This window comes from Leptosomus discolor, chromosome 1 (assembly GCF_034619465.1).
Source record: "Leptosomus discolor isolate bLepDis1 chromosome 1, bLepDis1.hap2, whole genome shotgun sequence".
In the NCBI taxonomy this organism is placed as follows: Eukaryota; Metazoa; Chordata; class Aves; order Leptosomiformes; family Leptosomidae; genus Leptosomus; species Leptosomus discolor.
Window position 1 is genome coordinate 166,933,962 of NC_141391.1, and position 16,938 is coordinate 166,950,899.

Consider the following 16,938-nt stretch of genomic DNA (forward strand, 5'->3'; position numbering starts at 1 on the left):
AGCATTTATAATTTCAGGGAAATGAATATAATAATAATTCTAAAGATATTTAATTTGAGCTTCAATTTTGTATGGATGATAGAAATTGTTAGGGAGAGAAATAGTGAAAACTGCTTTCAAATAAGATTTCTGTATGCGATGTGTGTTTCACTAACGACTTTTTCTACTCTCACTCTAAGACTAAATCACTGTCCTTTCTCAGTATTTTTTAATAGTAACTGCAAAACACTAGAAATTCCAGATTTATATGTGTGTGGCATCCTGCCGCAGAAAGTAAGAATTTCAGCGCCAGCTGACGATCTGGCTAACAAACAAGAAAAAAGACGACACAAGTCTCAGTCTTGAGCAGTCACAGGCAATAAAAGGACAGTTGGGGAAAAGTGTCACATATTAATTAATTTCCCAAAATTCTGGGATTTAACTTTACAGTGGGGAAGGGGGGAATCAGGTCTCCCTTTCCTCCTTAGGTTTCATATTCTTAATTATTAAAACAAATCACAAGGTGTTCTTTACAGCAGTGTTCAGGATACTACAATTGTGAAGTCCCCATTTTTTCCTTTACTTTTTCATTGAGTGGGAGTATCAACAACAATGAAATGGTTGGTATTTGTTGAAATAAGAACACAAATACTGAAGTAACAGGAAATCTAAATTTACAGCAAATTCTGCAAAATATCTGTTCTTAATCCAGCAATCATTATTTTTTTTAATATGACAGAAACAGTAGAAGTAGCCTTTAAAACTGAAAAGCTTTGGCCACTATTAGAAAAAACATGAATAAGTTCAAAGTTAAACAATGAAAAAAAGATTATTGCTAATTTTCCTATTACTTCTTCAACAAAAGTTTAGTTTAAATGCAATTGCAATCCACGGATTTTACTTTTTTTGGGGTAGAAAATGAAGAGAAAAATAAGCGATCTGCAGTCTCAATAATGAGGCCATTAAGTACAGAAGCCCAGCACAGTAACTTCAGCATAGCATAAAATGAGTGCATCCACCAGGCATCTCCTTCAGTGGATGCTATGATCACAATATTGTAGAAGCCAGCAAATAAAATAAATAAATAAAACCACGATAACAACACATTAAGTAGCCAAATGAACAGCAACTAAGCACCACTAATATTATTACTTCAGTACTCAACTTATCAAGCATCCAAAACAATACCAAAGGCTTGCAGAGAAGTTGTTCTTTTCCCTTACCTTTGGCTGTCTGGAATATGGATACTTTACCAGGTTACTGGCTGGCTGACTGTTAGTTTTCTTGAGAGCTGGCTGGCTCCCCTCCAGGCAGACTGCTGGCAAATTTACATTAGTGACTTTCCTCTCTCTCTCCCCTAATCTACCTCCTAAGCCCTTTGGGCCCGTTTCCAACCTAATACTGTCCTCAACTTCAGGGGTTCGTTTTTCTCCCCCAATCTACTTCTTTTGCATAAGACAATTCACTAACTAAGCACCAAGGTAGCATAATGTCCATTACCATCCCATAGAAATAGTAAAGCTGTAACTAAAACATCTTACTGTTTCTCAGTTCTGTAGGTGGTTTACTGTGACTGGATATAACATTTTTGCAAGCGAATACAAAATATGCTGAGGGCAAAACTTAGGCTGTGAGCCTTCCTGTATCATTAAAAGGCACCTCATGCTCACGTATTACAGTGGTGAGGGTATAAACCCTGAAACCACACCATTCAGCTTTCAAACTAGAAGATAATGCTTACTATTCTAAACACTCAACTTGTTTATGTAATAATATACCCATTTTCAATCATTTGTCTCCAATGTGGTTTAGATCCCTAAAATCTCCACATAACAGCAAAAGAAAAGCAACAAGACTGTTAACAAATGTTATCAACATGGTACACAGCATCTCTTTTCACTCACACATAGGTATCTTACCTGAAGCGTTTTATCAGCTCCACATGATGCTATTCTTTGTCTGTCCTTTGAAAAGCAGGCATGGTAGACTGCATCTCTATGTGGACGAACAACCAGACGGTAGAGGTTTTTCAAGGATTTTTTATTTCTACAGGGTAAAACAGTTGATTTTAGATGAGTAGGATTTCCTAGTGCCTTTTTATTCTTCAAAATACTCTATAAAAAGACAATACTTTTTCACACACCTTGAGCAGCAAGCTTTGTAACAACCAACCAACCAACCCACCCACCCAATATACCTCACCTCTCAGCCTTTATGCTGAAGTAATAAGGGAAACACAAATTCCAACATTCACTCAGAGATGTTATTGCCCTCCAATAGTTACAGATTAGAGATCAAGAAAGATAACATGCGCATGAGTAATTAACATGCCACTTTAGGGGCAAAGCTGTTGCACTTCAAGACAAAGCCTTCCTAGTGACATTTTTATGACCTGATATGTGTTATTTCCAAATATAAATTTCTCCCTGAGAGTTCTTGTTCTCCTGTATGTTCCTTTTCAAGCTTATTCAAAAACATTTGTAAATTTGTTTAGATCTTAGTTTTCACAGCAACGACTCAATTCTTATCACTAGATATTTAAATAAAATCTATGACTATCATTGCATTTCAATCAGAGATTAGGTACAGAATCTAACACACCTTAGATGACTCTTGCCTCACTTCAACAAAAACTTGGAATTTGTAGCAATCAATCACCCTGTTTAGCTAGACCTTAATACAGAAAGCTGTCACTGCAATTAGATGATCTTTGGTGATGAATAGATTGTTACAAGATTAATTATTTTTCTAGAGTCAAAATGAATCGATGTACTTCAATTTTTTAGCATTACCAATTTGAATCTTCATCTTAGCATTTAAATAATGGGTAAACCATCTCAAAGTAGGTGCACCATAGAATAACAGCAATCTTTCACTGCAAAATACAGACTCATCTAAGCCAACTTTTTTTTTTGCATACTTTAATAAAACTAAAATTGCTGGTCAGGAGGGCAGCGTATTTGCCTACACATCCTACAAACCATTTTTAGAACCCTGCCCTAGAATGGCAGACAAAAACATCTGTGTCTGTTCTGTTCATTTCAGACACATTCTTCAGCATAAGTCTCCCACATCCAAGGTCAAAGCCCTGAACTACCTCAAGAGTGACTCTTCTTGAATTGTGCAACTTCCAAGCATTTTTGTTAGAATTCTGTAGCTACACAAAATGAAATAATAAAAAATTCAAAGAGAAGATCTGAATTCAAGTATGCCTGGATTAACCTGCCTGGTTATTGCCATAATTACCTGACATAGTCATTCTGTTTTGTAACCACCAAGTACTGGAGATATTCAAACAGAAACATCAAACAGAAGAATCTAACAGAGGCAGTTACGTGGTCAGATGGCAACTGAACTGCACTGGAAAAATGTTTAGGTATGTACACTTTTTCCTTAAATAACTTCCAAAAATATGAAAACAGCAAAGAATTATTTAAATAGGAGAAATTTCAAGATTGCATAGAGATTACAAAGCCTTTTAGTATTTCCCATCTCACAACTTTCAAAAACTTTGCAAGTTAACACAAACGCTCTCCTTTTTAAAGTGTACATTTTACTAGAAAACCTAAAAACGTATTGTAACATACCAAAAGCTTCCACTACAATTTTTTTCAAAAAAAAAAATTTAGATAAGTTTCAAAGTATCTTATTTTCATCTTTGTATAGTTACTCAAAAGGAACAATCATGGAGTACAGAAGTAAATATATTCCTCTATTTATTTATATATATTTATTTATTAATAATTTGTGGTCTTATGTATCCAGAGTTCCCCTCCTCCCACAAGTTCTTGAAAATTATTTCACTTTCTCTCCCCAGAAAAAACGCAGTAGTTCTTAAAAATGTCTTTACATCAGCCATATTTTGTATTTAGTTGTACATTAAATTATTTCCTTGGATCAAGGGATCAGTGTTATCAGCAGATGAACTGCAGCTACTTACATCCATTCCAAATAAAACATTCCTGTTTCTCTTTGAGCTTGTAGCTTGGCTCGTTGATACACCTCTGATGTCTCCGGCTGGCAAAGCCCCAGCTGTATAATGTCAGGAAATGGTTGCCGTCCAAGAAGGTGCCCATTTAAAGACAGAAATTCCTGGAAGTTCTCACGTACTGCGCTATCCTATATACAGAGCAGATAATATTTGATGACATAGAAAGTGGATTTATTTCCTAAGTGCCCTTTGCTTTTTAATTTTCTATACAGCTAATATTCTTACAGAAGCAGTTCTACTTTTCTATTTAGTTCTATTAACAAGTACATAGAACAGACAGAAATATTCCATTATCCCATTCAGGAAAGTATATTATCCTTTTTTTCCAAATAAAGGATATTGGCTGCAGTGATTGAAGAAACAGTCAATGTGAAATATCAGAAAAACTATTCCAAGTGGTCGACAAAATTCTACACCTCCGCAAAAGCAGAGTACCATGTGCACCTACCCTGAGGTATTGTTGTTCACTGCAGTTATTGAGTTCCATGGTCAATTACTTGGGCACACACTGAAGTTACAACTAAAACTAAAAACTAAGTTTTCTTCATTTTTCTCTTCTCCAAGTCAAAGTTTAACTTAGCACTGTTTTTATGTTTTCAGTTTTTTTAAGCCTTCTGTGTATCTCCCATATATACATACACCAAATAAAATGCAATTACAAAACAAAAAATGTATTTGCAGCAGACTGATCATTTACCTTTTAGTATCATACCTTTTGATCCAGGATTGAACTATATTCTACATATTCATGAATCAGATGAGCAGGCCCTACCAGTTCTGTTTTAGCTTTAATCCAATCTAAAGAAAACATAAGATCACGGAGTTCCTACAAGAAATACAAATTTAAGTTCAGAGCATAAGTTTCACAACAGAATCTACTTAAGGAGAAAAAGAAAAGCACAAGAAACATATTAGGTATGTAATATGCTTTGGTACAATTGTGCCTGGTTAAAAACTTAGGCAACTTCCTGTTTCCTGCATCTTACTCAATCAGGTATGAAAATCCCAGGTGTAGAAGGCTAAGCTTGTTACTACCATGCAAAGGACTGCTCTTTGACACAGCTAGTCAGAGAAGGGATGGCAGTATAAAGTAAATCTTGACTTTTGTAGCACACAAGACATGGTTTAAGATACAACTCTGAAAAAGCTTCTTCTAGTCCAGTCTAGCAAAGATCATTCTGCTAACAGTGATCTATTGTTCTTCCTAACAGATGCTAAATTTGAATGAATGCAATAAATCTGTTATAGCTGCATTTAACTTAAAAATAAGAAAGCTACTTAAAAGCCAATCAGAAACTGCAAATAGAATTATTAGAACAGAATAGAATATTTCAGTTGGAAAGGATCTACACTGATCATCTAGGCCAACTGCCTGACCAATTCAGGGCTGACCAAAAGCTAAAGCATGTTATTAAGGGCATTGTCCAAATGCCTCTTAAACATTGACAGGCTTGGGGCATCGACCACCTCTCTTATGAAGCCTGTTCCAGTGTTTGACCACCCTCTCAGTAAAGAAATGCTTCCTAATGTCTCATCTAAACCTCCCCCGGTGCAGCTTTGAGACATTCCCACGTGTCCTATCACTGGATACCAGGGAGACAAGATCAGCACCTCCTTCCCCACTTCCCCTTCTCAGGAAGCTGTAGAGAGTAATGAGGTCACCCCTCAGCCTCCTTTGCTCCAAACTAGACAAGCCCAAAATCCTGAGCCACTCCTCCACAGACATGCCTTCCAGCCCTGCCACCAGCTTTGTTGCCTCCTCTGGACACATTCAGGGACCTCCACATCAATGTTAAATTGTGGGGCCCAGAACGGCACACGGCACTCGGGTGAGGCTGCACCAACGCTGAATACAGCGGGATAATCACCACTTTTGACCAGCTGGTTATGCTGTGTTTGATGCACCCCAGGATGCAGTTTGCCCTCTGGGCTGCCAGGGCACACTGCTGACTCATGCTGAGCCTGCTGTCGAACAGCACCCCCAGACCCCTTTCTGCAGGGCTGGTCTCCACCCATTCCTCTCCCCACTTATACTTGTACTCCAACCTAGGTGCAGAATCTGGCATTTGGACTTGTTAAATTTCATATCGTTAATCACTGCCCAGTGTTCCAATCTATCTAGATCCCTCTGCAAGGCCTCTTAGGCCTCAAGAGTCAATAGCACCTCCCAGTTTGGTATCATCAGCAAACTTGCTAATGGTGCATTCAACTCTTGCATCCAGGTCGTTGATAAATACATTGAACAGGACTCACCCTAGAATTAAACCCTGGTGATGGGTTGACAGCCAGACGCAGCCCCATCCACTACAACCCTTTGAGCCCTGCCCTTCAGCCAGTTCTTCACCCAGCACACCATGTACCTGCTCATCTCACAGTTGGACAACTTGTCCAGAAGGATGCTGTGAGGGAACGTATCAAAAGCCTTATTAAAATCCAGAAAAACTACATCCACTGCTTTACCTTCATCTACTGGGTGTGTGACTTTATCACAAAAGGATAACAAATGGTTTAACACAGGACTTTCCCTTTGTGAACCCATGCTGACTGTGCCTGATGATTGCATTATTCTTTAAATGCCTTTTAGTAGTACTCAGTATAATCTTCTCCGTAATTTTTCCAGCAACTGAGGTTAGACTAGCAGGTCTGTAGTTCCCTGCATCTTCCCTCACACCTTTTTTTGTGGACTGGAATAACTTTGGCTAGCAGGGGCCTCCCCAGACTCCCAAGCCCTTTGGTAGATGATCAAGAGGGGTCCTGCCATAACATAGAATCATAGAATCATTTTGGTTGGAAAGGACCTTTAAGAACATCTGCTAGTTCCTTCAGTAGTCTGGGATGAATCCCACCAGGCCCCCATGGACTTGTCAGCTGATACAGCTGGTCACAGCTGGTCCCTTACAATTTCAGCACCTGGAAAGGGAAAGACTGTTCCCACACTCACGGTCCTCCAACTCAGGGGACCTGGCAGCCCAAGGTCTATTAGCATTATTAAAGACTGAGGCAAAAAAAAGTAGTCAATGCTTCTACTTTTTCTTTATCCCGGTTAGTCAGATGACCATCTTCAACAAGTATCGGTCCAATGTTTTCTTTAGACCACCTCTTGTTATAAACGTACTTAAAAAGACCTTCTTGTTAAGAAACCATACTCACTGGGATCAGAAAACTGCTTAGAAAGAACACTGCACAGGCTCCAAGTATATTCAAATTTTAATCCAGTAAATAGTGCAAGGATTAAGAGATTATCATGGTTGAACAAAGAAAGAATACCTCCCATCTTTATTAGCCTTTCAACAAATAGAAATCATGTCTAAATAATGAGAAATAAGTAATATAAAGAGTGTAAACTCTGTGAAGCATACAGTCATAACGAGATAGGCTAAAGAACTCTGAAAAGCTAATTCTACAAAATGTAGAAAGGCTAACAATAAAAACATTTTTACAATACACTGAAATTAAAGAGACTGAGACAACAAAATAAGTATGAACCAAAAAACCTAGATTTCCAGCCCACATTACTTACGAAGGCTCCTGTAAGACATCAGTACACAAAGTGTATTTTATATGATGAGTCAGTTGAACCATCTCAAAAAAGGTTCAACTTAAAAGGTTTGAGTACATGTGAAAAAGCAATTGGCAACAAGGACCAAATGCTGTTCAAGACAAGAATTCTGAAGACATTCAAGTGAAACTACTGAAGCATTAATCTTCCTGCATGATTTGTGTCTTACACTAGCTCAGGACCTAAAGAAGAGTAAGTGGCAAAATGACAGCAATTTTTAACAGTGCCAAGGCAACCGTGGGAACAAGAGATTTGCCCATCTAAATCTTGCTGGATTTTTTGTGGCTGTTGCAACCTGGTAATATAGAGAATGAACTTCTACACGCAAATCAGTATGACATAAGAGGCTAATACGACTTTTATAAAAAAAAAAGAATAATCAAACTATCTGAAGAAATCAATTTACTTGTATTATCATACAATAAAGTGAGCCTGGGTTTTCAAAAAAGTTTAGAGAATTGGAAGTTTTTCTTATGAAAGTTTCCTAAAAAGGAAATGAAAACACAAGCTATTATGATACAAAATAAGAAATCTTCTCAAGAACTGGTTAAAAAGACAAGACGCAAAGGGTACTTTTCGTAACAGACAGTGATAATCAGTGGAGCCCCGAAAGGACTCTATGTTGAGAGTTTACCTATCTGCACAAAAGCATGAGAGAAGAGAGGTTCAAACAGCTAAAAGCCTGGGGGGAAATGCAGGGATAAGGGTGAGTCAAGAAGGGAAACAGAGGACACTTGCCAGAACTCACCTTCTGCATGTTGGCACCAGCCATGTGATACGCTAGAAAGTTATACCAGTACATGCAATCCTCTTGAGACTGAACAGGCGTATTAAGTTTGTAATGTTTCTTGTACTGGTTTACTATGTTTTTATGTAGTTCCTGCAACGTGAATCAAAACACACTTTCAGTTAATACACCACCAAGGTATGGATTGGGTTCAGTATTGAGGAATTATTATTAAGATTATATTGTATACAGTATTGAGGAATAACATTATTATTATTATTATTTCTCAATCATTATACGTCAACAAATAAAGTAAGAAAAGCTTACCTTCCAAAACTGTACAATTAACCTAATTTATTGCTTAAGACTTCTCCAGAAAAATTAACTGGATATTAAAAGACAGAAAAGCAAGCTGTTAACCTTCCTTCTTAGGTTGAGAACAGCTCTCAAATCAATATTCACATTAAACACGGGTAGCCAACAAAAAAAGACACTTACATACGTAGATCTAAAGCAAGTCTAAAAATTTACCTTTTCTTCCTATCTACGCTTTCTGCCCTATCCTTCAGAATTGATAAATTTATTGGGCCCAGCTTATGAGTCCTTTCTCCCTGCAAGTATTGGCTTAAATTGAACAAAAGCAGTAAAAAGCACTTCTCTGTATTAAGGAGGAAACCTCCTGTTCTGTAGGGTTTTGATGCCTTTGGAATCATCAGCGGAACATTCCATCTCCTGCCGGAAACATCTTTGACAGAGAAATAACGGATATAGAATCTTTACTCAGTTTAGTTTCTTAGGTCCAGATGGAACCATCATGAAATCACTCCACAGCTTCAAGTTAAAAATAAGTGGTTTTAATTAGTCAGCATTAAGTTTTTTGTGGACCTATTCTGAAGGTACTCTGGTTGAAGCTACTCTGGATACCATTTAATAAAGGAACATTTTCTGAAGAATACCCAGCTTTGCAGAGTGAAGTTAAAAGCAAAGCAGATTAGTCGATACCCTACCTGAAGCTGGTTGCGATTCTTCTCTGTAAGAAAGTCAAGTTGAAGATCATGTAAATAATAATGGAATGACTTCCCATTACGATCACAGAACAACAGTGATTTGTTAACAAACTCCTGTAGTATATCTTCAACTTCTTCAGTTTCCATATCCCAAAGAATACAGAGAACCTAAAAAGCACATTAAGACAGAACAGAATCAGAACTAAGGGGTAATGTGACTTGTATGAATATCGTAAAAGGCTACCAATTAACTGATAACAAAACACATGCTAACAAATACAGACATATTACAAATGGTAATAAATTCACTAAGTTACCCATTCTTCCACACCAAACTATGGGACAGATAACACAAGTTATCCCATCCTTTGTCTATCTATGCTGATTTACAGTAATCATATCTTTTTCTTAAAGAGGACAAATTTCACATAACATTTTTTAAGCCTTCAGAGAGCTCAATTACAATCTAATTGAAGAGCTATATACACAACGCACATTAAACCAAAACATTATGAATACATTTATTCAGTTACAATTTTTTAGTTTCACTACTGTCGATAAAAGTCATGATACAATAATGGACCCGACCCACCCAATCTAGCGATTACTATTAAGTTACATACAGCATGTTATACATAACAATTACAAATTTTATGAATTCTTTAAAGTTATTGTTTTTATCTCACTAAAAATTATGAGATTTCTGCAGTGCTGTTATTACCTTAGTAGGGACTTTAACATCTTTTGGGAGGATAGAGAGGTCTTTATAGTAGTCTTTATAATTGTCATTCAGTTGCTCAACACTTATGGACATCGCTTCATCAAGGGCTTCGTAATCATAAGACGATGATTTTCTTATTCTTTTAAACTGTTTATTCTGCAGCTGTTTAAGATAGTATTCCCAACGACTGGGGAAGTCTCGTAATAATGCACCTATCAAGGATATCACAAGAGGAGAACCTAAAGGAAAAGATTAATCTTAGAATAAGGAATGCAGTCCAACAGTTTAGTTAAGTGGCTGAATAAATCAGGTAATTTTCCCAATACATTTATTAAATTCTTGAGGTGGGGAGAACAGACAAACAAAACATGTCATCCATGCAGACATCTGCAAACTCACCAGATTTAAGTGTAATAGGGGGGCAGGGGGGAAGATATACTGAAGAAAACTACTCAAAAAAAAAAAATCAACAAGAGACACTTCTATTTAGTTTTAAAAAGAAAAGAAAACAAAAACCAAAAACAATTTAACAAGCACTTAAAGCATACATCCTCTTTTTCTAAGTCAAAACCTAGAAGGGAAAAAGATATTCAGTGGTAAATGGTATGTTAAAGAGTAGCAAGTATACCTTTGCATTCCCTTACAAGGCAGTTAGCTTGTTCTGGCAGTTCTGATATTTTCATATTCACAAATAGAGATAAAATCTCCAGTCCTTTCTCATGTGCTAGTCCACTTTCCACATGAACCTCATATTTATTGCCTAGACACAGAAACATGGAAAATAATTAAAAGAATGTTAGATATCCTATGCAAACTGAGAGTATTTTCCAAGCAAAATCTGGAGCAAAGGACCTGGCTCGTGATTTTTTGCATAGTAGTTTATATGCTTAGTACTAAGAAAAGTATAAGTTCTACTTACCAAAATTAAGTTTGAAATAGAGACACAAAAAAATTAGACTATAATCTAATAATTACACACGCATTATGGGCATGTCATAGCAGTGACTGCTTAATAGCATAGAGATAATCAAACTAACAGCAGCAGTGTCACAGAGGTTAACTTATCCTGTTGAGAATCATTGTGCTCTTCAATGCAGACACATAACTTTCGGGATAACATATAACATTTATTTCATGAAGAGTATAAAGTCTTACAAAGCAGAATTCTAAAACTTTGCCACTTGTGCACAAGTTCATAGTCCTAGACTCTATCAGATACTTTTAAAAGTTCACCAGAACAAATTAAAAGTTCACCAGAACAAATTAAAAGTTCACCAGAACAAATTAAAAGTTCACCAGAACAAATTAAAAGTTCACCAGAACAAATTAAAAGTTCACCAGAACAAATTGCATACACATGCACACACAATCGTGGTGCAGGAGAGGAACCTGTTCCTTACCAGCCACAGCATCTGTTACGCTCCTGTCCCTGCTGGTGATAAGAACCTGACATTGATTATCAAATGCTTTTAATACCCAGGAATCCCAAATGTCATCCAGGATCAAAAGAGATCTAGTGCAAGAAAAAAAAATTGCAGATTCCAGATCAACTATTAGTGGTAAAATACAGTAGGGTACTTTCATAGTAAAAGAACATTTTCAGAATTGACAATGTATCCCTGCATAATTTCTTATATTAATATGTGAAGTATCTTAAGAGTGCATTAAACACTGTGCAAGAAAGCTGAATGCAAATATCTCAAAAAATTAGTTTTTACCATTTTTTGCTATATAGCTACAATTGAAGCATAAACAATAACGTTTTGAGAAATATTTCCAGTAGATGCCATGAAAACCAGAAATATGTACTCTGTTTTTCAAGTCATCAGATATCATAAGTGAAGAAAAAAAGTTGTGTAGGACTAGATAACAACCCTGCTTGACACAGGCAAGTGATAAGCTTCGTGGGAGAGAACATTGCAGTTTCCTTTTGACTCGAGAGTTTACAGTTTTGATCTTCTGTCTTCAGAAAGCTGTAAGAGACTAATCCACTTGTGAAGGAATTGTCTTGGATGATGTGGCTTTTCTTACATAAAAAACATTATGTACTACATATTGAAATCCTACAGCTAGACATGTTTGTAGGTTACTACATGGAATCTCACCAGAACAATGTACAGTAGACTTCCCTACACCTGCCTATATCTGACAAAGTTGTTGCTGAAAACTGTTTTTAAAAGGTTGCTTCCAAGAGAACAAGAAGTCAAAGAGATTGGCTGGCAAGTAGATCTGTGAAAAGAAATACCAGTTATTTGCATTCTATCTGTTTTGTGGAGGAAAGAAAGTTATCGAAACCAAATCCTACAAATTGTTTACATTTACTGCCTTATTTTTTTTTTAAGGGATGGAATTTTCAGCTACACTAGTCATTGGTTAAATTGTCCACTTCCCACTGAAGCATGCCAGGACTTCTGCATTTTTCTTCAGCTAAATGATGCTTATGCCATCAATTCTTATAAATAAGGATTTTACCCTTCATAAACAAGTGCATACACATTATATTACATTTTCAAGTTGCATATAAGTCTTGGATACCCAGATCTCATTTTTACACACTTCCTCTATTAACACCCTTTTGAAAAATGAGAGGGTTTACAAGATTATTATCATAGCCATAAATTTCTGATTTTGTGGTACTTTCACACTTGAAAATATGTTGGACAGCATGAAATACAGCCTGATCTTATGTTTTTAATTAATCTGAAAACTTCAAAGTCCTCCCAGTCTTTTGGTATCAGTGACTTTCTTCCCCGGCCACACCAACAAATCTTAAATCCTAATTAGAATTACCAAAAAAAAAAAAACCCAAAAAAAACCCAAACAAAACCCGAGCTAAAAAAAAAAAACCAAACACAAAACACTGTGATAACAATCACAGTAGACTTAATTCTGAAATGTCTTACTTTAAAAAATACCATAGCTTTCATTTCTTCAACCATAATCCAACAAAATAAATAATGCTATCTTGCTCAAAAAGTTTTCATTTGACTAATATTAAACCCAAGAAATTTCTGGATTCACAATTTGAATAATCCTTTGACTAATACTTTATTCCCAAGAGATATACTGGGTTGACTGAATCCAGAAATAGCTGAAGCGATTTTTTGTCACCACAGAGAATTCCAGTGCAGAGAAAGCTCCTCCACAAGCCGCAGAACTAGTGAGGCTTGGTTTCCAATACACTTGCACCCTGTCAAGCTCACTCCCCAGTATGTTCCCCTCTACCTCCTCCCATACCCACTATGAGTTCCTAGACAACCCATCACTAGCAAGACTTTCAGTTTGTTCTTACATTTCAGATGTACATTACTGGGCAGGACGCAGCACAGGCTGTACCCTGTTCCCAGCTCACGTGTCCAAGCTGGCCAGTTAGCAAGACAATAAAATATGTTTCCCTTCAATTCATTCTCTATACTCCTTTTTGCCACTGAAGGAATCTACTTGGATTTCTCTTCTTTATCCTACTGTCAATTTCCATTTTCAATTTCCAGTTTCCAAAGATACACAGTTCCTACCTTTAGAGTTAATTTTGGCAACATGCTCAAAGTGTTTAGGACAAAGAGGGAGAAGTGAAAGGGTAAACAGGACTAAGATGAATAGTGTGATCACATTAACATGGTTTCAAAATGGCAAAAAGCAATCAGACTAGAAAAGTTTTATAATCAATTCTTGTCTCTTTTCCTTGAGGTGCAGTCATTCCCTGCAATACTTCTACCTAACATCTGTTACTTTACCCTGAAACAGATTAATGAACACTGATAGGTCAACAGCATCCTACAAGAGATATCTGGCAGTCTGTAAGGAAGACACTGTCACAGCCGGCATTGAAATGCCTCAAATTAAACCGCACGCCAAAGCCAGTATTTTCTCTTTTCCCCTTAGCTCCCTCAGCATACAGGTTCTCTTTTGACAAGACACAGTATCTCTTAAATGAGTCACTTTGTGCACGAGTTGTTAGACCTAGATTCTAGGTCTATCAACTTTGGGGACAAGTGGCTGTAACACTGCCAGGCAGAAAAGGACCTGGGGGTGCTGGCTGACAGCCGGCTGAACATGAGCCAGCAGTGTGCCCAGGTGGCCAAGAAGGCCAACAGCATCCTGGCCTGTATCAGCAATAGTGTGGCCAGCAGGAACAGGGAGGTGATCGTGCCCCTGTACTCGGCACTGGTGAGGCCGCACCTCGAATGCTGTGTGCAGTTTTGGGCCTCTCACTACAGGAAGGACATTGAGGTGCTGGAGGGTGTCCAGAGAAGGGCAACGGAACTGGTGAAGGGTCTGGAGAACAGGTCTTATGGGGAGCGGCTGAGGGAACTGGGGTTGTTGAGTCTGGAGAAGAGAAGGCTGAGGGGAGACCTTATGGCTCTCTGCAACTGCCTGAAAAGAAGTTGTAGTGAGGTGAGGGTCGGTCTGTTCTCCCAAGTAACAAGTGTTAGGATGAGAGCAAATGGCCTCAAGCTGTGCCAGGGGAGGTTTAGATTGGACATTAGGAAAAATTTCTTTAGCGAAAGAGTGGTCAGACATTGGAACAGGCTGCCCAGGGAAGTGGTGGAGTCACCATCCCTGGAGGTATTCAAAAAAATGTGTATATGTGGCACTTTGGGACATGGTTTAGTAGGCATGGTGGTGTTGGGTTGGACTTGAAGACCTTAGAGGTCTTTTCCAACCTAATGATTCTATGATTCTATACAAACAATACAGCCTAGCATAGCGTATCAACCAGATAGGCTGTCATGTTACTTGGCTATAGAGTAGCTGCCAACTTCTGGGACAGTTCATGATTCCATAGGGATACATCTTACAAGAAAACAACATGCAGTTTTACCTTCCAGTCAGAAGACACTGTGATGCTGTGCATGAATTAAACTGTATTGAAGAGTTTTGTTTTGTTTGATAATGAACAAAAAAATAACAAGAATTGTGTCAATGGAGACAACCACTTCACATACTTCAGGGAAACCTGCACTTTCAGTTGAAAGTGTCTTGTTTGCACTTTTCATGTAAGACTTCCACAAAAAATGAAAGATTTCTTGTGGAGGACCTGGCAGTGTTTTTCAAATCTTTTCTTCACAAGAAAGATTTTATTTTTTTTTTCACTGTACAAAAATGCCAGTATTCTTCTACACTATGTCATCTATAAAGATCACAAGGTTGGAGTATTACTCCTGAGATATCCCACTCAGGCACAGGCTTGTTTAGTTTAGCACAGATTTTCCTAGACAGTAATGAAATCCTGAATAAGCTCAAAGATGAAAAAAGATGCGCAGTGACTGAGACACTGCTTGATTAAATCAAGTCACTTTTCCTGAAGTTTGAAAGCAACTGGTTTCTTGGCAATAATTGATCATATCAGGAAAACCTGCTTTCACTTTGGTAACTCTAGACCAAACACTTTAAAAAGACACCAGCTGTTCTAGAAAGGAAAAACTTTTTGCAGTGATACACACCCTTTTACCCCAGTATGATCTTCACACATCAGTGAAGCCTTCTATGTACACAATGAGAACACCGAAAGTCAGAGCAATTCTTATTTCCCACTGTTTGTTCCCAATTTTCATTTTTCAGCGACTAACAACTTTTCAAGCAAATGTGACTTCTGCAAGGCTGGTTCATGTACTTTGTTAGCAGAAACCTTATTAGCCTACTAAACATATTCACATCTAGCACAAGCCTACAATGTGTCCCTAAAGCTACTTCATTAAAAAAAAAAATACCTAAACCAGGACAGAGTTATACCATGTCTATTATACATCTGCCTCTAGCACAGACACCTTAGATGATCAGACCAAAGTTACTCTACAAATTTTTATCAGTTAAAATAATAGCGTTTCATTTTACTGACATCACCTGGAATATTTGCGTAGCATCAGCAAACGAAGACGATCTTTAGCCTCCTCAATGTTCAGCGGTGGCCTTTGTGAAAGAGCAGAGTCGTGTTCTAATCTACTACAGAGATTCTGAAGTTTTATCAGGAGCCCTGCTTTGTCCTGTTTTCCAACAGAGACCCAGTGAACTCCTCCTGGAAAGTAATCTAACAAAAAAAACAATATTAATCGTGTTAAACATTTAAAGTGAGAAATACTTAATAGCAGCTTACAATAGCAATCAATAACTCCATTTCAATTAAAATATAAAACTGTAAAGTCTGTTGCAAGCCAACCTTGCACTCTACCATTAACACAGAAGGACAGTTCTACAAGACCACTACTTTTTATTTTTAAAGGAATGGGCTCTGTAGGGTAAGTTCCCACAGAGAATTCAAACTGCCACTGATGCTGTCATCCCTCCTCTCTACATGCCTTCCTGCCTGTCCCTTAACAACCCCTTCCGCATCCATCTTCCTGCTAGTCTGACTTGGCATTTATTTTTTAACCCTGTACTACTGCAGGAGTTCAGAGTTTGGGACATGAAAATTCACCCAAAACGGTGAACAAGAACAAAAAGTCAGCTGTGTCTATCCCTGCATCATGCTTTCTAATGCCCAAGTCACACTTTCTCTTCCAAGTGTCCCATGCAGCGAAAAAAAAAAACCACCAAACCATTAAATGGTTTGATTTATGATCTGCTTCAAGCCAAAGTGATACTAGTGTGATCACTCCACAAATGCCTGCCATTATTAAAATACATGCAAAAGTTAGAACAAGATTTTTTTAAACTCACATAGCAAAGAGAAGAGTCTGAGGACTTAACTAGCAATACCCAAAAGGAATATAAACTAGATGTGATTATTTTGCACTAACAGAAATAACAATTTCAAGTTAATTAAGGATGCACCTACTCTCATAAACCAAAGCAGATTCCAAGGTGAAAAGCTATTCATAATCTTTTCCCATAAATTAAAAAAATACTTAGTGGTCCTAGAGCACTAAATGGCTATGAAAGCTGTAGGTTGCAAGCAAGTATTTCAGAAGCACCTAAAGATTTTAGAAACCTAAACCCTAAATTACTTTCAAGATG

At 37.4% G+C, this 16,938-nt stretch overlaps 1 protein-coding gene across 1 annotated transcript in view; it reads right to left on the reverse strand.

Moving 5' to 3' along the window:
* Window positions 1-16,938, reverse strand: part of APAF1 (apoptotic peptidase activating factor 1) — a 37,480-nt gene that overhangs the window by 16,158 nt on the left and 4,384 nt on the right. The window contains exons 5-13 of the mRNA XM_086470776.1: window positions 15,829-16,012; window positions 11,385-11,497; window positions 10,613-10,744; window positions 9,985-10,223; window positions 9,264-9,431; window positions 8,278-8,409; window positions 4,683-4,796; window positions 3,920-4,098; window positions 1,899-2,025 (exon numbers count right to left, since the gene is read on the reverse strand). Of these exons, the coding sequence (XP_086326902.1) occupies window positions 1,899-2,025; window positions 3,920-4,098; window positions 4,683-4,796; window positions 8,278-8,409; window positions 9,264-9,431; window positions 9,985-10,223; window positions 10,613-10,744; window positions 11,385-11,497; window positions 15,829-16,012 (1,388 nt within the window). The remainder of the gene's footprint in view (window positions 1-1,898; window positions 2,026-3,919; window positions 4,099-4,682; window positions 4,797-8,277; window positions 8,410-9,263; window positions 9,432-9,984; window positions 10,224-10,612; window positions 10,745-11,384; window positions 11,498-15,828; window positions 16,013-16,938) is intronic.